The sequence below is a fragment of the Heteronotia binoei genome, chromosome 7 (assembly GCF_032191835.1).
Source record: "Heteronotia binoei isolate CCM8104 ecotype False Entrance Well chromosome 7, APGP_CSIRO_Hbin_v1, whole genome shotgun sequence".
Classification (NCBI taxonomy): Eukaryota; Metazoa; Chordata; class Lepidosauria; order Squamata; family Gekkonidae; genus Heteronotia; species Heteronotia binoei.
Genome location: NC_083229.1, coordinates 37,476,955 through 37,501,922, shown reverse-complemented (window position 1 = coordinate 37,501,922; position 24,968 = coordinate 37,476,955). Strand labels below are relative to the sequence as shown.

The 24,968-nt window shown below is 40.8% G+C and overlaps 1 protein-coding gene across 2 annotated transcripts; it reads right to left on the bottom strand.

The window, feature by feature from the left end:
• Positions 1 to 1,483: 1,483 nt before the first annotated feature.
• On the bottom strand, positions 1,484 to 20,092 carry ZNF706 (zinc finger protein 706). 2 transcript variants are annotated; one of them, XM_060243425.1, is made up of 4 exons: positions 19,934 to 20,092; positions 4,193 to 4,329; positions 2,157 to 2,261; positions 1,484 to 1,789 (listed from the first exon to the last, which is right to left on the bottom strand). In XM_060243425.1, exons 2-3 carry the CDS (start codon positions 4,325 to 4,327, stop codon positions 2,166 to 2,168), a joined length of 231 nt encoding a protein of 76 aa, XP_060099408.1. In that variant the 5' UTR covers positions 4,328 to 4,329; positions 19,934 to 20,092; the 3' UTR covers positions 1,484 to 1,789; positions 2,157 to 2,165. The 2 variants fall into 2 exon arrangements, with proteins under 2 accessions (XP_060099408.1, XP_060099410.1); XM_060243427.1 differs by having other exon boundaries at positions 19,915 to 20,069.
• Positions 20,093 to 24,968: the final 4,876 nt, after the last annotated feature.

Here is a 24,968-nt window from a genome sequence, read left to right as displayed (position 1 = left end):
CAAAGACAGACTAGTAAAATTAAATCAATTAACAAATGTCTCATTTAACTGCTTCAAAAAGAAAAACAGCACTTCAGTTCCAAGTTGCGAATATACCACATCAGTCTGGTAGGCAGATTTCTTGCCAATTGGGATCTAGTCTATGAGCAACCTGATATTATCAGATGAGAAACAAAGTCAAGGACTACATTCTAATGTCAGGTTTACAAGTGCAAGATGGATAAAGGAGGAGCAAGGTTTATCATAGAGTGACAGAAGTAAAGACAGCTTAAATTAAGTTGTTCATCAGAACGGTGGAAAAAAAATATTAGTTGAACTAATGTTTATCATTTATCTTTACCCACCAAATGGCCAGGTATGCATGCTCTTTCAAGTGAACATTTAGTTCCCTTAACATAACGTTTTATTTATAAACATGGTTTTAAAAAAAAAAACCTTCAGGCACAAAATCAAGGACAATGTGGTCAGTATTTCCTTCAATGTCCAACTACTAACACAGAAATTACTTGTTACAAATTTTAAATGGGATATTAGCAGTAAAGACGAACTAGGGCAGGCTCTACGCACTCTGACCTGAGATTAGAATCTAGTTCAAAACATGTTTTGAGTAGTCCACAAACCACGAACATAAACCAGTACTTCCAGACAGCAAGAATTTAGCAACTGCTCTGAATTTTTCGTCAGTCCAAACTAACCACATTTTATGATTAGCTTTTAATTTTTTTAAAAAATTCATTTGCTTGCAATATGGTCTTATTTAGCATTTGTTTTCAACAGAGAAACCATTACAGTAGCCATATTTACATTCTGATGTCTATGCTGGCCTCTGGCTATACCACTATCTGCAAACATTACATGAGGGAACATTACAACAGAGACCTGTTGTAATTTGTAGTAGCAAGTGTGACCATTCAGTATCTTTGCCAGGCTACCACGTCATATGATTCAGTTATCTCCAGTGCATGAAACCAAATGTACAAACTCCTCTACATACAAGACTGAAATTTCATTGAAGGACAGTAAGTCAGAAATTTCATTCATGGACAGTAAGTCAGGCACTCCACACTCCAAACTAATAGAAATCAGAGAACACTTTTGGTAAAAAACTTTTAAGGGCCAAATTAAACCTGATGGAAGGGATATACGGTTACGATCTCCCATGGCCTTTTGAAAGCTAACAAACAGCCCTACATGGCTGCTATCAAGGAAGGGTCACTGAAGCCCATTTCTCTTCAACAATTTTAAGTGCCCCTCCAAAGCTACAGTTAGTCTCTCCCTCACCCACCACTGAGCTCATTGCAACTTTGTAGAAGCCATATAAAACAATAAGTAGATGTGGTAGGAAGATGTTAAGACCCATTTCCAGTCACTTAAAGATTCATTTTAGAATAATGACATTGTTTAATTTTTGGCAGGGGAAGAAATCCACTTTTTGTTTATAAGGCAGGTAAAACAGAGATATTGAAAACAACTTCTACAAGCATTTGACCTGTAATATTGTAAAATCAAAGTACTATTTTATTAAATGAGTTATTTTACACAATATGAACATCAATATAATTACAACTGTAAAAAATTTAAGAATGAACCAATTTTCAGATTTCCAAGTAGGGCACAACTGTACAGTTATAGATTTGTCTTTACATAAAGCCCAAGAGGAACAGCATAAAAATATGAATGTTTCCATAGCCCCTTCATTTTTGCTGATCAACAGTTTGTTAGAAAAGCAGCTGCAAGTTTGTTATGCAATGCCTGACAGTAGAAGAGTCAACAGGATCCATGAATTCACCTGCAACACAAGAGTAACTATTAAAATGAAATCACTGTATATTCTAATAAACAGCATCCAATTATTACATACAATGGCATTTCATAATTAAATGAACCTCCCTAAACCCTTGTAACAGAACTACTTGAAAAAACAAAACAAAACTAGGACATCCTGCATATTTTATGCTTCACACTGATTTATTCCTGATTTGTCAGTTAGATTCATATCGCTATATGAATTAAAGAACTTTTTAATGTGATGGGGGAAATGTAAGCACCTGAATTTTTTTTTTTAAGTCCCTAAAGTCTCAGTATCTGAGACAAGCCTCATTTAGTTTTTACAGTACAGATCTAAATTCAGAAGTAGTTGAATGGTACATAGTCACCTGTGAATATTATGCCTGAACATCTGCCAGTTCTGGAGGAAGTGGAGTCTTCGGATGCTTGCTCTCAAAGTGCTGTTTGAAGGTCTTCGGATCTGGCATTTGTGTCTGAGCAAGGACAGAAGGGACCTTTATTTAAAATACACACACAATCTGAAGGACTGCTCCCTCTCCCTGTTTAGCACAATTGGTTTAGCTCTCTGGCTGAACAGGTACTGCTCCCCACTCTTTGCCATGCTTTATTCCCCTGCTTTATTCCACCCACTCATATCTCTTCAGTTTGTATCTCTCCCACAAGCTTGTATGCATAATTGCATGTGCTGCAGTGTATTACTTTGACTTGTACTTAGCTGGCAATCCTTTCTGAAATCAATGGGATCCAGTTTTTAAAAACACAGTTTTTTGAATGCTGGGAACTAAAGCACTATGTAGCTGCATTTTTATTTCAGATGCATTATTCACTCTTTCATGACAGATGTGGAATGTCTGAGATAACTATGTCTACTACATCTCTGCTGACAGCTTCAGTAAAATGATTTTACTTTTAAGTTACATTTCTGATTAAGTTTGGCATGCTGCTTGTTATTTTCCCAACACTGCAAACTGTAGCTCTATTATTCTCTGGCTCATGTGCACTTTCTGTTCTCTGTTCGTGTGCAGGGGCAAAATTCAAGACCCCTGCCTGAAGAAGTCTGATCTAATCATGATTTCTTGAGACATAAAAATTCAGGCAGATCACAGAAGTCCAATTTTTTTTCTACAAATATTTGCATCAATAAGGAATGATATAATCTGCCTTTAGGTTTTTGTTCTACAAAATGCTAAACTGTTGCAATGGACCTTTAGATAAAAGTCAAATACAATGAATACAATGACTATGCAACAGTTAAAAGTTATTCTTTGGTAAGATGGCATCTATGTAGGGTCACAACACCAGACCTTTAATTATTATATATATTAGGGACAATAGATTACCAAGACATCCACCAACTGATGGAAAACATAATCTAGAAACAGGCAGACCCATGTAACACATCAACATGACCAAAGACATCTTAAGAATATGTGCCTGCTTAATGTATACCTATTTTATTAAGTGCTACAGTTATGTGTCTAGACAATGGGCTGGATCCAGCAGGAGATTTCTGCTTGTGCTACAACTCTTACACAAGTAGAAGCAACAAAAAGACTGTAGTAGCCCTGGCACTGTCAAACCTATTGCACCCCCACCTGTACCAGATCGTTTTTGACATGATTAGATATAGGAAGAAAATGCTAGGTATTGCACAATATTTTGCACAAGCAGAAGTATGTCAAATCCATTTATGCATTCATTTCTGCATCACTAGATCCAAACCAAGAGATGCTTAATTGCTGTTTACAATTGTATGCTCATACACATTCCATCATGGTCCTCTGTGTTCATGTGTGGTATGCATAACTGAATACTGCCAGTCGCTCAGGCCTCCACAAAGCACAAATGCTTGTTTTCTTCTCCTTGGCTCCTCAGCTTATTGATCACTAGGAACTATTACATTCTGACTGCTGTTATACCTATCAAATGTCAGGAGTGAGCCAGAGCTACATAGTGCATACTCATATCTCCATCCTATGTGAGATTGTTGGTTGTTAAATGAACTTTTGATTTAACAGCACAAAGCAGCTGCTAAGGGTAAAGCAGTCAGCCAGTACCGGAGAAAGCAGTGATTATACTCATAAAAACAAGCATGACAAGAGAGTGATGATAAAATATATGCAGGCCGCCTTGCTGTGGTTCTCTGTGTTTCCTACAGAGAACAAGCATTTGGGGGAGTCTCTCAAAGGAGATTATAAGCAAATGAATAATTTCCTCACAGTGCCTTCTGCTACTGGGGTACTTGTGTTCTACAGAAAACAGATTCTCATGAAAAAGTTCTGGTTGCGTGAGCATATTTTTCTGCAGAAAGTATCCCAGTCTGTTCTACACTTTCACACTGTGAGAGCCCAACTTATGTATTAAAAACATTCCCACAGGAATACATTCCTTCAGAGGCTCTTACCCTACAGACGGTGCAGGTGTATATTAGAGCAGCCTTTGCTGCAGCCTTCTGGTCATGGCCTTGTTTCTTTTTCTGCCCAGCTTGCTTTTTGGCATTTTTCTGCTGTGACTGGATCTTCTGCTGTCCACGAGCCATATCTAAAAACAAGTGTGACAGTAATTATTGCAGGCGGTTCGATTACAGCACAATTTTAAACTTTACCCATGATTAAGTGCCACTAAGTTCAATTAATGTTTCCTAGTAAATGTATTTAAGAGAGCCTCAAAGCAGGAAAACTACAAACCCTCTTTCACCTTACTGTACTGATCAACCGTTAAGAACATTAGAACAGAACAGCCCTGTTGGATCAGACCTGTGGTCCATCTAGTCCAGCATGCTGTCTCACACAGCGGCCAATCAGATCCTCTGGAGGTGCAACAACAGGGAATAGAGGGCAAGACCTTCCCCTGATGTTGCCTCCTGCCTCTGGGATTCAGAGGTTTATTACCTCTGAATGTGAAGGTTCCCCTGAGTTATCATGGCTAGTAGCCAGTAACAGCCCTATCCTCCATGAATCTATCCACCTGCCTTTTAAAGCTATTTACTCCTGTGGCCATCACTACATCTTCTGGCAGCAAATTCCACATTTTAAACTTCTCAGGAGGCAAGTGTATCCTGCTCAAATGTGGTCAAGCTCCCTTAACAATTTCTTGCACAATTTCTCCCACAACGAGATGCATAACGTTGCTATAATGTTCACTTGCAGGAGGGAAGGTGACATAGTGCAGCCCTATCTCAGAAGCTAAGCAAGACTGGTATTTGGAAGGAGCGCCATCAAGGTGAACTCTTGCTGAGGAAAGCAATGGCAAACCACCACTGCTTCTCACTTGCCCTGAAAGCCCCTTGCTGGGGTTTCATTAAGTAGACTGCAACTTGACAGCACTTTTCACACACAATGATACCTGGGCATTCACACTGCTACAAATCCTTTAGCAAATACCAGGAATTAAGAATTTTTGATATTGTAGTAGTACTTAGCATGGCAATGACTTCCACTGAGAAGTCCGTGGGTAACAGTGATGCTTTCTGTTTCCAGTGGTCATTAATATGCTTAACTAGAACAAGGATTAAGCAGCTAAAAGCCATGATAATTGGAAGGGGAGATGAAGAAAATGTATCTCACCATTACAGAAATAAAGATGAAGGAAGAAGATTTAAAAACTGTATTATCTGCGCAACCTCAAGAAAACGTTCAATGTTGGAAGGAAACCTGTACTAGCTGACCGCTGACCACACATGACCAATCAAGCTTAATCACTACCTAGCATTACATTTTATGATATGCCTTGGGTCCTGGGATGCACAGAAGAAAGGTAGGCATATAATTTTTTTTTACTGTAACAGCATATACAAATTAAGTAAAAGAGTAGCAGGATATACACTGAAGCCACAATCAAGGAATTTTCAATCCTAGGGACTGCATGATTGCCAGAGTGTGACTGGCATCCCTAGTTTTTAAGGTACTACAAATGCATCATCTGTAGTACATCATCTTCTTCCAAATGGTGGCAGCAGCAGAAAGTTCATACAAGGTAACAAATAACATGACAGCAAAAAACTGGACAAGTTAAGGTCAGCACCACATAGTACGAAGCTATCTGCTCTACAAACCATGGCTTGCAGTTAAATGTACTGGCACTTTAACCTGCTCAGCTGTGACACTTATGGTGACATTTTCTAGCAATCAGCATGTTTACATAAAAATGCAGTCAAACATACCTCTTTCAAGCACAGTGGCTTCTACCTTTTAAAAAAATGTTACTGAAGTTAGATTTTTAGTTATAGTCAGTATATTTTTAAAAATAAGAGGTTTAAAATTGGAATCTGTATAGAAAACGTATATACTTTTCTGGAGACCTGCTTGAGGCAGTTAATTTAGTGCAAAAATATTAAAGGCTATACCTATAATGGCTTTTACCACTGAACCTATTTCCATCAAATGAAACACTGGCTTTCTGTGAAGCTGTTCTGCATAGCAAAATATCAAACACTGAGGATAAGCATTAAAAGTGACCTGCGGATCTCCTAGTTGACCTCATAGATTAGAACAGCATTACAGGTGCTCAGAGGGATCCAGTAGATCCTACACTGCAGGGTCAACCACTGAACTCACATCATCCTCATATGTTCATGTGCAATTGCAGCAATATATATATTGCTGCAAGCAAATGTATGTGTGTGTGTGTGTGTGTGTGTGTAATTCTCAACACAGTCAAGTCTGTGGACACTTAAATTCAGAGGCTGGAGCCATAACAAACAAAGCATTGTAGGGGTTGCTAGGCAACCAAAACAGCATTGCCAGTTTTCAACCCTTGGTTTCTGTCAATAAAAGGTGATGCAGAGAAAGGCCTTTTGCAGGGCTGTTTTTGGCTTTCCAGGGAGAAATCATCAGAACCCAGCCTGGAAGCAATCTGGGCCAGGTGACTTGCTACCACACAATTTGCACAACTCATCCAGAACTAACTGCTTGCTACTGTTCAACAGCAGCCTCCTTCCACAAAAGCCAGTGTGGTAGAATCATAGAGTTGGAAGGGACCTCCAGGGCCATCTAGTCCAAAGTAATTAGTTTCAGACTAGGTTTTAAGAGACCAGGTGTGAATCACCACTTGGCTGCAGAAGCTCACTGGGAGACCCTGAGTCAATTACACACTTCCTTACAGGTTGTTGTGAGCATAAAGTGGAACGGACAATGATGTAAACTACTTTGCATCCCTACTGTGGAGAAAGGCAAGGTTTAAATTGTGGACCCCCTGCCTATATATTCTATTTTATGTCCCTGATGTACACAAGCTCCACAATACATTTACAAATCCACTATATATTCACATGTGTGTGTGTACACATACAGCTTCTGCTTCCTTCTGTGGGGCTGCTCCTCCTCTTTTGGGAGGAAGGGGGGGGAAAGAAAGAGAAAACAAAGTTGGAGTTCCATGGCAGCTTGAAGATCAACCATGTTTTATTTCAGGAACAAGCTTTTGTGTGTGCACACTTCTTCAGAGGGAGTGAGGGTCAATGGATTGTTCTGACATGCACAATGAGGAAATTGTTTTGGCTTATTCTGAAAAGCTGTTTTAAAAAAAAAAGACTGGATTTCTCTGTTCCTATCTGGATTTTAATTTCTTTTTAAAAGACCCTGATTAGAAATGAGAACACTTCAATTGGAACATATCTTGAAGAGTGGAATGATTTCAAGTGTTAATAGCACACATTGGTAATGAGACAGGAAAATCAGCACTCAGACCAGGAGGATGCATTGTCTTCAGCTTCATTACCTACTGTAATTTAGCAGTCTCTCTTTCTAATCTTCCTTTGAAAGTCCTTTATAAGAGCACTGCTACTCTTAGGTCAGCAACTGAATGTTGCAGTTTCTAATGTCAGACTTATGTCCATATATTCCTTAAGAAGAAGAAGATATTGGATTTATATCCCGCCCTCCACTCCGAAGAGTCTCAGAGCGGCTCACAATCTCCTTTACCTTCCTCCCCCACAACAAACACCCTGTGAGGTGGGTGGGTCTGGAGAGGGCTCTCACAGCAGCTGCCCTTTCAAGGACAACTACCAGAGATAAGGCTGACCCAAGGCCATGCTAGCAGGTGCAAGTGGAGGAGTGGGGAATCAAACCTGGCTCTCCCAGATAAGAGTTTGCACACTTAACCACTACACCAAACTGGCTCTTTGAATCCTCCTGGATGATACTGAGACCTAGGTTTCCAACGACCCCTCTGCATATCGAAAATAATCCAATCAAGCCTACTGCTGTCATTTACCTGCTATTGCCACTCGACATCTGAAATCAACTTTATAAAATTTATATCTCTGGTACCTCATGTTACATTTTGTGGCACGTATGGTCCGGACCAACAAAGTGATACTTATGCCTAATCTGGTCCTTGTAACAAATTTGACACCTCTGCTATACATGATCTTGTAAAAGGCATAAATACATGTTACCTTGACAATATGCATGCCCAGACTCATGTCTGCCAAAGTAATGAGATACAGAAATTTTCAGAGGAAGATTAGAGCTTGTATGTACCCTTCCTAATTTCCCCCAGCAAATTCTCTTCTAATACCAGTCAGCCTTGACTCCTGACCTGAGCCCAGCTGGGGGAAAAAAGCATTAAAACTGCAGGGGGAGACATTTGAAGACAAGAATGAGCAAGCGAGATAAGCATTACAAGATATGCACGGTGGTAGAGAACACACATAGGCTCAGTGGCGATGTTTTGCGTATAGAAAATCCCAGATTACAGCCCTGATCTCTCCAGTTAAATGCATCACAGAAGTCTTTGCTATGCCTAACAATGAAGCGCTACCATCAAAGTAAGCAATACATAACTATGTGGCCACACTCAATATTTATTTATTTATGTTATTTATAGCTCATCTTTCTCACCTGGACTCAAAACAGATTACACAGTGAGACAATATGATCGACAGGAATTGGGGATTTAATAAACAATACAATAGGATTAGGGTTGTACAGTCAATCAGAATCTAAAAACAGAACTGAAGCAAAGCGTAAGTATTAAGATGACACATTCAATAGAAGTGTCAAACTCATCTTTTGCAAGGGCTGGATCTGACATAAATGTTATTTTGATGGACTAGGTCATGTGTGCCCCAAAATGTAATGCCAGGTACCAGAGATATAAACGTTACAAATGACATTGTTAAACCCAATTAACAATATTATTTACTCAAAATACAAACAAAAGCAACTGATTTCTAAGACTGAAAGCAACTGATTTACTAGGAAATCCACAAAAGCCCCAATAAATGTATTTAATCATATGCAAGACTAGATTCCCCCCCTCAAAGAAAACCATTAAAAAGGGGGGGGTATATTACATTTCCATACAGACTGGTTACTTTTTAATATATAGAGAGCACATTTAGGATAAATCTTCTTTGCAAGTAAATAAGGTAGTTTTTTAGCATCCCTTCCCACAGCTTCAGCAGCCACGATATGTCTCTTGCTCTGTTTCCTCTCTTCTCCACTCCTACCTCTGAAGATCTTGAGGAGGCACACGGGACTTCCCCTTATGTATTATGTAGTTATTGACTTGCTGCTGTAATAAATTCACTGATTGAATTTCCCTTCTACTGCCCCATCCCCACCACCAACCCTGTGAGTTGGCCCAGGCTGAGTGACTGGCCCTGGATGACACAGACAACAGGTTCCTAGTTCAGGAGGAGGGGAGATCTAAACTTGGCTCTCCCAGATCCCACCACCACCAATTCTCATCCTCGCACTTCCCATAGAAGACGACAACGACATTGGATTTATATTCTACCCTCCACCCTGAATCTCAGAGTCTAGAAGGGGAGGGGGGTTTAGGGTAATGCCTTCTGGAAAGGCTGTTTCCAACCTTCAAGGGGTGCTTTTTGTCCTCCCATGACCCTTTTTCCTTCATAGGCTGAGAACAGGGGTGGGAGAGAAGGGAGGTTGCCATCCCCCACCCTCCTTGACCCTCACTCTGCCTCCTGGATGCTCAGTCAGCAGCACCCCTTTCCCCCTTCACTCCTCCACCTGCTTCCAAGGCCAGGACATCTTTCCCCTCAGAGCAGCACTGACAACAGTCCAGTTACCTCCCAATCTATGCGTTTGCCCTCCTCCTCTCTACTCTGCCAGCCCCATCCCTTCATTGGCAAACCACTATTCTGCACACCCACTCTTGCCAACCCCCCTGTTTGCCATTTTGGTGCAGTGATGACAGCACTGACCACTCAACTCCACCCTTTTGTGTGGTGGCTTTATCAATCCTCGCTGAGATGCGATTGGAGGACGCAGGAGGGAAAAAACACCATGCCTTCTTGTTCTCTGCCTTCACTGCTGTTTCCTCCACACAACTGTACCTTAGCCTCATAGTCCTGCCCCCTAGAAATCTACTTTCTATTTCTTGACAGCTTTGACCACCTCACCACTTCACTATGTGCACCTGCTTGCTTGCTCATCCTCCCCAGCAGCCTGCCTTCCCTTCCTTGCACCCGTCCCTAAGGAGCCAGATAAGAGCCCAGGAAGAGCTGGTTCCATCCCATGGACCATGTGTTTGACACCTTGCATTAAATGATGCAAAAATCACATAGTAGGATCCTAGGGTCAGCAAGCTAAATGCAGCAGTATAGACCACAGTCCCTAATAATTTATCCAAATAACGCTGTGAATTAGTTAGTACAGTGTGACTCTATTGCTTGTGTTAGAAAAGGTCTCCTGAATAATTCCCCTCTGCAGTTTGAGGAAAGTCAGGAAAGTGGGAACCTTTCTGACCTCCTCAGGCAGGCCATTCCATAAAGTGAGGACCACAACACAGAAGACATGTCTATAGGCAGTTGTTGATTTTGCCCATTTGCAGGTTGACATCTGCAGAAGACCATGCTCAGATAAGCAAAGCTCTTGTGATGGAGGTAACCAGAAAAAAGCCAACAGGAAAAACCTCACAAGAAAAAAGCCCACATGGAAATAAGCCCATACAGAAAAAAAACACATGGAAAGAAGCCATGTGGACTGGCTTATTTGTGGACTGCAGAGAGACCTGGCTTGCCCACATCTAGCGCACGGAAATAGGCAAGGTAGGTGGCAGCCTGGGGCACCACCTCATCTATAGGGCACAGCTAGGCGCTCCCTTGTTAAAATACAAGTAAAGGGAAATTGAGCTAGGAAATTGACATTTTAATGTTATCTTATGGTTTTAATTTTTAATAGCAAAATAAGTAAATATTAATTATTTGAAAATTTTAAGCCATATAATTGTTCAAAAGCTGTGAATACTAGACAGTACTTTAGAAATTACTTCATACCAACATTTAAAGGGTTGACAAATTATAAATTAATAAATTTAAAGTATTTAATTTTATTTAAAATATTTCTATACAGAATTTAATTTCTGTTGTTATTGTTTTTCTTCTTAATAAAGTTCATTGATAACAAAATGGTCACTTTTATTTCCTGTATTTTCCCTTTCAAACCTTTACACTCAAGAGCATTAAAGCCTTCTTATATAGTATACTATATATAGTATAGTATATATAGTATAGTATTTGTACAGTAATTAATTAATACACTAATATAGCAAAAATATTAATTATACTTGACAAATCACAACACAAATTGCTGCATGTGAATATGACATATTTTAATCTTAAAATAACATAAAATATAGGTAGTAAAAAAATAAAATATAAACAATACCTGTTCGTTCTCATAAATGGAGATGAATGGTTATCCACAATTATAAATATCTGTGGTGCTTTAAATGTTATTTCTCCATGTGGGCTTCTTTCTGTGTGGGCATTTTTCCATATGGACTTTTATGACTGGGGTTTTTTCCTGGGAGCTTTTTTCATGGAACCAATTTCACCACTACCCCTGTCTAAACAGTTACTTCTGCACGGCAAATTGCACTCATGACTGAAGAATTCAGATAATGCTAGTAGCCATAAGAATTTACATGTGAATATGTTTTGTTACAGCAGCCAAATGTGTGCGCTTGCTTAGATTACAAAATGGAAAGCTTCATTTAAATCCCTAATTTATATCAACCCAGTAAAGGGACACAAGTTCTCTAAATACAGTTTATGGTGACAGAAAAGTCAAATGGGAATTGACTAAATTTCTGTACCACCTTGCCTTAAAGGAGTGCTGGTCATCATGAATAGGGTTATCATCTTTTACTAACAACCTTATGAGATACTTAGGGTAAATGTGTCTCCTATAAAAGAGAAGTCTACTACTACTACTACTACTAATAATAATAATAATAGTAATAATAAGTTTTATTTATATCCCGCCCTCCCCGCCAAAGCAGGCTCAGGGCGGCTAACAGGACATGGTATATACCATGATCAGTTATACAATTCATAAAAGATAGTTAAAATACAGTTTAAAAGTTACATAAAATTATAAAACCATAGTAAATTAAAGGTGCTACATTCAGTGGGATGTCTATCCAGATGGCTAGATGTCACATTCAGAGTTCCCTATAAGCTTGTTGGAAGAGGGTAGTTTTGCAAGCCCTGCAGAATTGGTTAAGGTCCCGCAGGGCTCTCACTTCCTCCGGTAGCTGATTCCACCAGTGGGGAGCCATTACTGAGAAGGCCTGCTCCCTCGTTACTTTCAGTGTGGCCTCCTTTGGTCCAGGGATTTTTAGAAGACTTTGGGAGCTGGATCTCAGTGCTCTCTGGGGAACATATGGAGAGATCCAGCTAGCACCCTAAAGACCAACAATATTTATTTCAATATGACTGAATCACAGTCTATTTCACTAGATAGATATGTGAAGGAAAATCATATGGTGAAAGCTAGAGATAGGAGTCAAAGCATGGTGAGAATTACACCACGCATCTTTCTGAGTAAATCTCATCCAGTTTGCTTCGTGGCTGGGCAGAATTTGCATTAGTTTACAATTTTGCAACAACAGGATCTACTATCTTTCTAACTATTTATTTATTTATTTATTTAGAATTTATATCCCGCCCTTCCCACAAGTGGCTCAAGGCGGCTTTTGCCTTTGTTCAAGCCCCCTTTTCCAACAGGAATAATGTGACCCCAATAAAGTCAATTCCCACCATCCTGGTTTGTTTTCAGTTTCTTCTTGTGTCACTGTGCAGCACAAAGCTGTCACAATATTTATTTGGTTAATTTATATTCTGCCCTTTCCCATGCGGGCTCAGGGTGGATCACAGTCATAATAAAACAGTTAAAATACAACAATAACTTAATATACGAGTAAAAACATAACTCAAAAATATACACAGGTGGGCAGGCACATATTTCAGGTGAAAAAACATAATATTTCAGCTCATTATAGTTTTCTAGCCCATTGTGGGGGAGGGCAATAGATGGTATAGACAGTGGAATGACAGGATGTCCACTTGCCTCAGCCAAAGGCCTGACGAAACAGCAGGCCCTACGAAACGGAAGCAAATCCGGTAGGGCCCGGATCTCCACGGGGAGCTGATTCCACCAGGCCGGGGCCAGGGCTAAAAAAGTCCTGGCCCTGGTCGAGGCAAGCCAGGCGTCCCTTGGGCCAGGGATGGCCAGTAGGTGTTGGTTGGCTGATCGCAGCAATCTTCGGGGCTTGTATGGGGAGAGGCGGTCCCGCAGGTATGTCGGTCCCAGGCCGCGTAAGGTTTTAAATGTCAGTACTAAAACCTTGAAGTGGATTCGGTACTCAATTGGTAACCAGTGCAATCTGCACAGCATTGGCCAACTGCTTGCTCGTACAGGCAATCCAGTTACCAGACGTGCTGCCACATTTTGCATCAGTTGGAGTTTCCAGATCAGCCCCAAAGACAAGCCTGAGTAAAGCGAGTTACAGTAGTCCAATCTGGAAGTGACCGTTGCATGGATCGCTGTAGCTAAGTCATGGGGGGTCATAGGGCGCTAGCTGTTTGACCTGCCAAAGATGATGAAATGCAGATCGCACAACTACTGTGACCTGGGCCTCCATGGAAAGGGAGACATCCAGTGTCATGCCCAAGCTCCTCACCTTCACAAGAGGAGCACCATCCAAGGTGGGGAGACGGACGTCCAATCTTAGCCCCCCTCCCTTGGCTGTTAGTTGGATTAAGCTTCAACCAGCTTAACTGCAACCATCCAGTCACAGCTTCTAATGCCCTGTTCAAATGGTCTGGGGCGGCGTCTGCATGGCCATCCATCAACAGATAAAGCTGGGTGCCATCTGCATGCTGGTGACAACCCAGCACAAAACCTCGGGCAATCTGGGCAAGGGGACACATGTAGATATTAAACATCATTGGCCTCTTTAAGTTTAGCTGGAAAAGTCCCCATTTCCAGAGACAAGTTACCAATGTCAGCTAAACAGCTCCCTGTGGCACACCACATTCAAGTGAGTGCCGCAGGGAGATCTGCTCACCAACTGCCACCCTTTGTCCCCGATCACGGAGAAAGGAGGAGAACCACTGTAAGGTTACCCCCTGAACTCCAATATCGGCAAGGCGGTGGATCATTAGATTGTAATCGATCGTGTTGAACGCTGCCGAAAGATCTAATAACAATAGTAGCGCTGACCTGCCTTGATCCAGATGCCTTCTATGGTCATCAATGAGAGCAACCAAAGCTGTCTCCATCCCATGGCCAGGACGAAAGCCGGACTGGAAGGGATCAAGGGTAGAGGAATCCTCCAGGAAAGCTTGGAACTGCTCTGCCGCCACTTTCTCAATTGCCTTACCCAGGAACGGTAAATTCAAAACTGGGTGGTAATTGGCCAGGACCATCGGGTCCAAAGTTGGTTTTTTAAAAAGCGGGTGAATCACTGCCTCTTTAAGTTTAGCTTTAAGTTGTCCCCATTTCCAGAGACAAGTTACCAATGTCAGCTAAAGAACCTTGGATACCCTTGCCACCTGCTTTAAGAAGCCAGGATGGACATGGGTCCAATAGGCAAGTGGTCGGCTTCACTGGAGTCAAGGTCCTGTCCACGTCTTCCCAAGAAAGATGACTGAAGTGGTCCAACATGGGACCAGAGGATGGACAACGGGTTTCCAGTTCCCGTACTATATACAATATATACAAGTAATGTGCTACTGTACATTTTGTTGAACTGCTAGAAAAAGCTGAAATATAGGAAGGATATGATTGTCTTCCACTCCTCTTCTTTATCCCCATGTACACTTGAGGCTTAAAAAAAGTTATCAGCTTTCTGAGACTTTAAAGGTTCCTCCCCATTCTAACAGAGTTGTGAACATTAAGGCAAGGTGGTCAAAATCTCACCCTGCCCAATGGAAAGCAATGTTTGATTTTTAAAAAGCGTATAACCCAACATTCACTCTAAAGCAGGAGTATCAAACTCATTTGTTACGATGGCTGGATCTGACATAATGAAACCTTGTTCGGCTAAGCCATGCGTATCATAAAATGTAATGTCAGAAAGAGGAGATATAAACTTTATAAAGAACGCAGACAAACACAATTCAAGAATTTTTAAAATTTGAAATAAAACATGCTTTAAAATTAGCAATCTTGTAGTATTTTATTTATTTTGCTGTTTTTAACAGCTGACACCTCCTGCTGTGAATTATTGCATCAAAATCTGGAGACAATGTCTGTGCTGCAACAACCCTGAGTATGTTGTTCAGATGTGTATCTCTAAGTTGCGAACCTATTTTTGATTTATTGACATTCATTACAGAAACTTTCATGGTCAATGTCTGAGCCCAAGACTCAGGGAAAATCATGAAATGGCTGGACACTGCAAACTTCTGTAAATAAGTTGCTTCATGTATTGGTCAAGAACATGTGAAGGCACCATAACACAGACTGAGGGCTATGTGTTTGTCTTCAAAACTATAGTCATCCGCAGGGAAATAGCTACAATTCCTATGAGGCAGTGCAAGAATAGAGACAGCAATATACAGTGGTCAGTATCAGCCTACTATCTGGGAAATCGAAGTTCCAAATCCCCAATCTCCAAAGGAAATGTGCTGGGTGAACCTGGTCTGGACACACACTCTCAGTCCAATCCACTTCACTGGCTTGTTGTTACTCCTCATTTAAATAGTTCACATTGCTTTCCTACTGAGAAAGCAGGATCATGAAGGCATGAATACAGCAAAAAAAAGAGGAGGGAAACCCAGTTACACCCAGAAGACCCCTGGCATAACAAGCCAAAAAATCTTTCTCTCAGCGAAAAGGTCATACCTTGAATAAAACTTGGTTGGCTTTAAAGGTGCTCTGTATCTCTTCTGTGAGACCGAGGGAACTGGACAATTTAAGCTCTTGTTCTTCCCTTCCCCTCTTCCTCTCCAGGGGTCAAGGGTTGGGGAGGAGCATCAGCCAATGGAGGTAAGAGAGGCTTGGCTCAATAACTCTGCTGTACGATTGAGAAAGACTGGCAAAGCAAGCTCTTGTTCTTTCCCTCTCCCTCTCTTCCTCCCCAAGGTGGGGGGGCATGGAGAGCCTCACCCAATGGAGGGAAGAGAGGCTTTGCTCCATAGCTCCTGTGCAATTGTGAGAGCCTGGCAAAACAAGCTGTGATGCAGAAGAAGCAGGAGAGAGGGAGAAGGAAGCAGAAGAGAGCCAGTTGCTCACAGAAAGAATACAAGCCCTGGGCTGTATCTATCCTGCAGGCTGCATATTTGACACCCCTACTCTAAAGCTTTTATCAATTTGTGCATTAAAAAACCCTTAGTGTCTCAACACAGCTCAGTTAAAAAATAAGAGTTTGATCCAATGCTTCTGTAAACAGAACAAGTTTGCAGAAGTTATTTTTGTCACCTAATTTTCTGCACAGCTCCTCAGAAACTAGAACTGAGAAAATGGGGTCTTTTCAGAATGTAAGCGATGTCACTTGCATAAGAAGGATGGATCAATTTCTGCCAATTTCTACTTCTTGCTACAATCCATGCCACATGCATTTCTGTCCCACTTAGTCTCAGTAATATCTTATCAAGAGAGTGGGGGAAGGAGACAGAAAAGGCTGGAAGCTGTTTAAGGCCAGCCTAAAGTGGCAATAACGGCTTTAACAAACTAGCTAGTGGAAGCACGAGAGCCAACCAATATTAATCAATTAAAAATGGATGTAAACTGGTAGGAGCACAGTCCCGCTGGCTCATTTGCCAAAAAACTTTATTTCTTAAAGCTCAAACCATTTGCTCAAAAAAGGTTAGGTGCCAAATATTCAGACTGGTTGATAATAATGCTAAGTCTTCCCATCTTTTATCAGAGAAAAAGGAACAAGATACTGGAAAACATAGATTGCTGCACAAATAGTGGTCACTGGGGATTAGATTGGTTGTCAGTATAATATTATTTGCAGGAAGCAGAATTTGAGAGGGAGTTCTCTCTCTCCAGTGAGAGACAGTAGATTCCCTCATACACAAACAGTTCTTCACTTGTGACAGCACTTTTCTTGCCTATGCCAGCAAAGCTGTTTGGGAGAAAATGTGAACAAACTTGCAGGAAAACAAAGTTTGAGTTCTTTAACACCAACAAAGTTTTATTCGGGATAATCAAACTTGCAGGTTTGAGAGACATTACAGAAGGTTACTACTGGTATTTACCATTGTAACTTGAGCATTCATTATTGTCTTTATTCAACACCCCCCCCCCAATAATTCCATGATGCTCACTTATATTACAAGTACGGAATTAGAGATGCGACAATGAATCACTCACAGCCAAGCACACTGACCTCATGAACTCAATGATCCCAGCAACAGACTTAGATTTCCCCACTAGACTATAGTGGCTACATTCAGACATCAAAGACAAACAAGCCACTGTTTGCTTTTCACAAAAACAATTCCTCAGGTACTCCTTCACCCCTCTATTGCATGTAGGGCACAGAATAAAGGCTACCTGAGTTGATAACAACCAGTTTGTTGTGCCATCCAAATCAGGAAACCTGACAGTTGTGCTTTCTGCCTTGCCTACAGATAAAATGATCTAAGCCATGATCTTTGTGTAAGCAAAACACAAACCACTGTCCTTTCGCTGGATTTTCACTTTGCATCATATGTGCCCTGTGTAGATCATAATGAGAGACAGGACAGCATGCAAAGCCTACTGGCTTTGGAAGCTTCTTTTAATCACAAACCCCTCCCCACAAAAAAAAAAACGTCCAGAGGTTTATTTGTGACATCTCAATGCAGGTGAAGTCTGTCATATTGGTACTAGCCATAGAATCTGAATAGCGCAGCTCAGCCCAAGCTCACTGGAACCTGAAAGGAAAATAGGGCAGACAGGGTTTGTACTTGGATGGGGGACACCAAAGGAAGATGGAGGTTGCAGGCAACAGAAAGCCTCTGCTCAGCTCTTGCCATGGATGGGGTCACCATGAGTTGTTTGCAATTTAATAGAATGTTCTTCTTTTACAATCCAAAAATATATTTGAATATTCTGCTTTAAGTACTATTTCCCCCCCTGAGTATTAATATAATACACATGGGCTGTTACATTCCTTCCACTTGCTTTCTATTACAATATCAATCTAACTATTTTAATAGAAATTTTGGATCTGCATTGTTTTAAAAAATACTCCTGTTCTGAACTAATTTGTTGCCATGGCCAATTATTACCTAAGTAATAGAAAATTATATCAACAGAGTCCCTCTTTATTAGTGTAATTTGCATACTGGCTCCTGATACACTAGGATGGTTTCCTTTCCAAATCAAACACAAAGATGTTTCCCCATTCATGCAATAACCTTATGTGTACCTTGACTGGAACAGCTGAATTGAAACACGCAGCAGTCTGGATAACTCATATATTCAAATGCCAAATCCAACCATGAGATTTTTAATTGTGTCCAATAATTCTGTCTAATAAATCCAAAAGAATTTCACCATAAAATGACTGAATTGCAATTCCTCCTCTGGGGATGTTTTCTTGGTTTCAGTGAAAAATCCAACATGTGCAACCATTTCTGATGTTAGCGGACACTGTGAGTAGTGGAAGTCACAGCGGATTATGAAATACATTCTTGGATATATCCATATGCCGGTATTAAACGGCACAATGTAATTTAAAGAAACCCATGAGATACTGCACCATTTGGCACTCCTTGTCAACAGAAGACAGCTACACAATTCCCAGGAGTCTGTGAAGCAACAAGGTGAAAAACTCAAAAACCAAGCTTAAAAAGTTAACTGTCAAATATACCCCTTGTGCAAGAACTTGCTTTCAAAGAGGAAATGTCTAAGCCTGGAAGCAGCTAATGCACATGACCAAGAAACAAATGATAATGAGGTTTTGTATCTCAGGTCAACACCAGCTGCTGCCTTTTACACAAGGATCTGGACAGATACTAACAATCAACTTTCTGCCATATTGTGCCCTAAGTGCATACGCTTATACATGCATACACAATATAATACACAGATGCTCCACATGCATAATAAAATGCATGCATTCCAGCACTCCTTTAAGCTGCTTCAGAGGACAGCAGCAGACTCAGTCCCACCACGTGACAAGGCAAGGATTAAACAACAACAAAAGCAAAGATGGCCAGTAGTGTGTTGGCATGAAGAAGTTAGGGACCAAGCCTGGCCAATGCAACAGAGCTTGTTTGGGGATCTTTTTGTTGAGACAAGGAAATACAAAAAACCTCTCTTTTTTTACACAAGCAAAGGCCTCAATATACTGTGGACTCTTTAACAGTGTAACTGAAGTTGGAGATGGTAAATAAACCATATTCCTAAATTTACTCGAAAATATGAAACACTACAAAACAAAGCAGGTTTTAGACTTTTTTAAAAAATGCATTTTTTTGAAACAGGTCCCCCCCCCCCACACACAATTTTATAACAAGGCCAGCACCCAGAGAGTCAGTTTCATGCAGACCTCCCCACGCGCAAATGACAACAGCCCCCAACAGCTTTCGCTGGGGCTCACAGGAACCCCCTCCCCAAGACCTCAGAAGCCAGAACGGGCCGAGAAAGAAGTGACCGACAAGGCAGGGCCACAAGAAGTCACCCTCCTTGAGGCTGCCCCTCGGAAGCCCCATATTCAGCCCCACAGAGGAGACCTTCTCTCCCCACCCCCACCCCTTTCCGTATCCGCGCCCAGAGGAAGGCATTCTTCCCGGAGGCGAACACCCTTTCCTTCTGGGGAAAAGGTGCGGGAGATTTCATCTCACGCCAACCAGGCTGCCGGTCCCCCCCCTCCCCCCAAGACCCCGCCGTAGCAACCTCTCCCGCCCACCTCTCCCCTCATAGAGCCTACCCGAGATGCAGCGCCCTACCTGCCAGGCGTCACTCGACGGCTACGGGAGGCTCCGCGCGGCCCAGCAGCAGCAGCTGCCGCCGCCTGCCCAGGAGGATGTAGGAGCCCGTCTGTCTGCCTGTCCCTCCGCCCGTCAGTAGCGCCGCCTTCTCCGCCGCGCGCAGGCGCCGACCCCCCCTCCCCCCCGAAACCAGGCCTTGCTTCTCCCGCCAACGCCTTATCCGGCGCTACTCACGTCGGCCAATGGCGGAGGCTCCCCATTACATAACGCGGGCGGGAGCGGCGGGTGCGCGTTCGGCTCGTTTTGACCTCAGCTGAAAGGGGGAGGAAATGGAGGCTAGTCAAGCGCACTGCGCTTACGGCACCGTCTCTCCCTCCTCCCTCATTATATTTGAGGGGTTTCTGGTCAGAAGGGGGTGAGGGAGAAAGACAGTTTTCCCGCCCTAGTCCCGGGGTGGTGGTTGTGGATTGAAAAGGAAAGGAAAATATCCTCGCCAGACAATGAGCAAAATTTTGAAAAGAAGCCCAAGCCAAGGATTAACAATAGCATCAGGCCTCCAGGGGGAAATCAAATACAAATTTGTTTTTGATAACCGTGGCCTAAATTAATACTTTTCGAGTTGGTTTTGGTCGTAATCAAGGTTATTGCGCTAATGTGCTGTATCTCCTCACCCCGTTTGCTGCGTTTCTTTCCCTTATGAGAGAGCGTTGATAACTTCCTCTTTATTGGAAAATTGTATTCCTTAGATTTTGTAACTAGTATAATGACTCCAGTACTACCTTTAAGACTTAATATTTAGTACACAATAAGATTTTTGTTGCAGGTACTGGAAGGGTTGAGTTGGGTGTAGGGAAGTGAGTTGTTGAACATGTATGCCAGCTAAGTAAAATCTGGGGAGTGAGCATTTCTGCATTTTGTATTTGAAGACTCGCTAAGGGATAAGAGCCAATACTCCTGACCTATAGTCTGCATCCCGCTGCTGCTTCAGCCATCAGCACAGGATATTATTCTGACCAGGGCTTTTTTTGAGCAGGAACCCAGTTCTGACCGGCTTGGCAGCAGGGTGTGTGGCCTAATATGCAAATGAGTTCCTACTGGGCTTTTTTGTAGAAAAATGTGTGACACAATGGTGATGGCAGGGGATGTGGTCTAATATGCAAATGAGTTCCTACTGGGCTTTTTCTACCAAAAAAAAATCCCTGGTTGTGACTCACTGCCTGCATCAAGATTGTATGGAAGCTGTAGGGTTGCCAGCTCTGGGTTGGGAAATACCTAGAGATTTTGGGTGTGGAACCTGAGGAGGGTGGGTGTGGGAAGGGACTTCAATGGGATATAATGCCATACATTTGGTCCAGGTGAACTGATAAGTTACTTAGAGATCAGTTGTAATCCTAGGAGATCTTCAAACATCACCTGGAGGTTGGCCTGTATTTGTATGCAAGGTCTGTGTTGGAAAATACCTGCAGACTTTGTGGGTGGAGCCAGGAGAGGGGGGGGGGGGTTGGGAGAGGGGGGGGGCTCAGCATGGTACAATGCCATAGAGTGTAAGATGCATTTTGATTTCTATTTCTGTTTTCTGTACAGAAGTTCTTCAGGCATAAAAAGCCATGCCATCAACAACTTCCTCACCCTAGCTGAACAAGGTAAAGACACGTTTACCTTGCAACAGCTTATCTCCTCATGTTACTGATAGTGCATAGGGAGTTGCAGGTGTAAGAATACTTCAAGTGACAGAACCTTTCTAATACAACCTGCTTATGCAGTATAAGGTCAAGCACATGTGTACAGTACAGGCTGTTCCATGGCAAACTGCAGGTTTGAAATAATAGGACTGAATGCTTCTCTAAAAAGAAAGAGAGAGAGAGACCAATTTCTCACTAGCCTTGCTCTGCCCCCAGGCTTCTGTTTCCCCTGGAACAATCGATTGATTTCCCACCGGTTGCTGCATGGACACATTATAACCCATGGCTCCCTCTAGTTTCCCTCACAGCTTTGTAATGCTGTCTTTTTAAGGATTAAGAAACCACAAGGGGAATTGGAGAGAGCGGCAGGTCAAAAAGAAATAGGTAAAAAAGAAAAGGAACTGAAAAAAAGACCGGGGAAAAATTTTTTTGTGGGAAATTACAATATTACAGGGTCAATTGAATCATTTATTGAATAAGGAGGTGGAATGGAACAAAAGTCCTTTGAGGGTGCTAATAAACCTGGGAAATATTTGGTATGGCAAATGAAGAAAAAAAGAGAATAAATTTATAAACAGAATTTTATTGGAAGATAAAGAAATTGTGGATCAAGCTGGAATTAAAAGGGAATTTTGCAAATATTATGCTAATCTATTGAAAGGTCAACAAGTAGGTAAAAAGAAAGTAGAAGTGTATTTGCAGAGAATAAAGGTAAAGCCCTTAACAGAGAGCATGGAAAAAACTTTAAATGAACCAACTGAAAAAATTGAAATTGAAGCAGCAATAAGTTCAATGAAATTAGGAAAAGCACCGGGTCTGGACGGTTTTTCAGCAAAATTTATAAAGTTCTGGTAGATACATTAGTACCCAGACTTCAAAATTGATGAATAGTATCAGACAAGTTGGGAAAGTGCCAAATACATGGAGGGAAGCAGTTATTTCATTGATTCCAAAAGAAGATAGAGATGCCACGAATTTTAAGAATTATAGACCGATTTCGCTACTTAACAATGACTATAAAATTTATGCTAGGATACTAGCAGAACGACTCAAAACAGCATTTGAATATTTTTATACAAAAGGAGCAAGCAGGTTTCTTCCCCAGAAGGCAAATAAGAGACAATATCAGAACAGTAATAGATATTATAGAATACTATGAAAAGCATCCAGAAAAAGAGGTTGCATTACTTTTTGCCGATGCAGAGAAAGCTTTTGATAATCTGAATTGGGACTTTATGTTTGCGGTGATGGAGAAATTGAAATTGGGAGAGGATTTTATAAGGCAATTTATACAGAACAACAAGCTAAACTTTGTGTAAATGCAGACTTGACAGAACAAATGATAATTAGCAAAGGAACAAGACAAGGTTGTCCTTTCTCTCCATTGTTATTTATAATGACTTTAGAGATTTTGCTGATGCAAATCAAAGAGGACAAAGAAATAGAGGGACTGAAGTTGAAAGGTTTTTCTTACAAATATAGGGCATTTGCAGACGATGTGATGTTCATTAATGAAAACCCACTACAAGTGACGCCCTTGTTGTTAAATAAAATTAAAGAGTATGGAGACTTGATGGGCTTCCATATTAATAAAGAAAAATAAAATTTTTTAAGTAAGAATCTGTCATTAAGCAAGCAGGAAGAATTACAAAGCTTAACTGGATGTGAAGTCACATCAAAAGTAAAATATTTAGGTGTAGAGATCGCGATGAGAAATATTGATTTGTATAAAAATAACTACGAAAAGCTTTGGCGTAAAACTGAAGTAGGTATGTTAAAATGGAACAAACAATACGTCTATGCTGGGTAGGATCTCTGCAATCAAAATGAATGTTCTACCAAGAATGATGTTTCTTTTCCAACCAATTCCAATAGTGAAAGACAATAAACAATTTAATTTTTGGCAAAAAAAATCTCAGAATTTGTATGGGCGGGTAAAAAACGAAGAATCAAAATGAAAATTCCGATTGATGTGAAAGAAAGGGGTGGTTTCCAGTTGCCTGACTTTAAGTTATATCACAATGCAGTTTGTTTGGTTTGGATTAAGGACTGAATAACTTCGCTTAATAGAAAATTACTGGCATTAGAGAAGGCCATGGAAATATTTTTGGTTGGCATGCTTATATATATTATGGAAAGGAGAAGATGGATGGATTTTTCTCACATCATTATATAAGAAGAAACTTGTTGAATACTTGGAAAAAATATAACAAATATGGTGACGAGAGAAAACCATTATGGATTGTGCCAACAGAAGTTATAAAGTTGTCTTCAGACCCACAGGAAGATAAATGGCTATCATATAAACAACTGCTAAAAATACAGGGAGGCAAGGTGGAACTAAAACCGATGGAAGGATTGCAGGATAAATTTAATTGGTATCAATTGAGACAAATTAAAAGCTTGGTGGAGCATGAAATTAGAACTACAGGTATAAGGCAAGATCATACGGAACTGGAAAAAATGCTGTTGGGCGAGGATGAAAAATTGATTTTGAGGATGTATAAGTTACTATTGAAATGGTCTACAGACGATGAAGTAGTGAAACCTCAAATGATAAAATGGGCAATAAATATGAATAAAGAAATACAAATGGAGACATGGGAACACCTATGGAAGAACTCTATGAAAATATCGACGTGTTACAATATAAAAGAGAATTGTTTGAAAATGCTGTATAAGTGGTATATGACACGTAAGAAATTAGCAAAAATGAATAACCAAGTATCAGATAGGTGTTGGAAGTGCAAAAAACATGAAGGTTCCTTCTACCATATGTGGTGGACTTGCGAAAAAGCGAAGCAATTTTGGCAAATGATTCAACTAGAGATTTGGAAAATCTTGGGTTATAACATCAAGAGAGCACCAGAGACTTTTCTGGTAGGATTACAAATAGAAAGTTTTCCGAAGCGAGATAGAACATTGGTGTGGTATTTGCTTTCAGTTGCGAGGACATTATATGCGCAAATATGGAAGCAAGATAAAATACCAGAGAAATGGGACTGGATCTTAAAAGTACTACACTGAAGTGAAATGGATAAGCTTACTAGAATCTTACTAACTCAGAAAAATTTAAAGATGACTGGGAGAAATTTCAAAAATATATTGAAAAACAATGGAAAGTGAAGAGACACTTAGTGATTTTTGACAATATTAACTGAATTGTTTACTGAGAAGATAAAGCTGCAAAAATGGACTCTTGTTTTAATATGTAATTTAGCAGAAGGTTAGACTATGAGAGAAATAGAGGGTTAATTATAATAATAATTATTACATAGTCTTGGTTCATCTTGTGTTAAGATAACTGCAATTTTTAGTGAAGATTCTGTAATTGTGAATTTTACCTTTATTTTCTTTTTAATTGTTTTGAG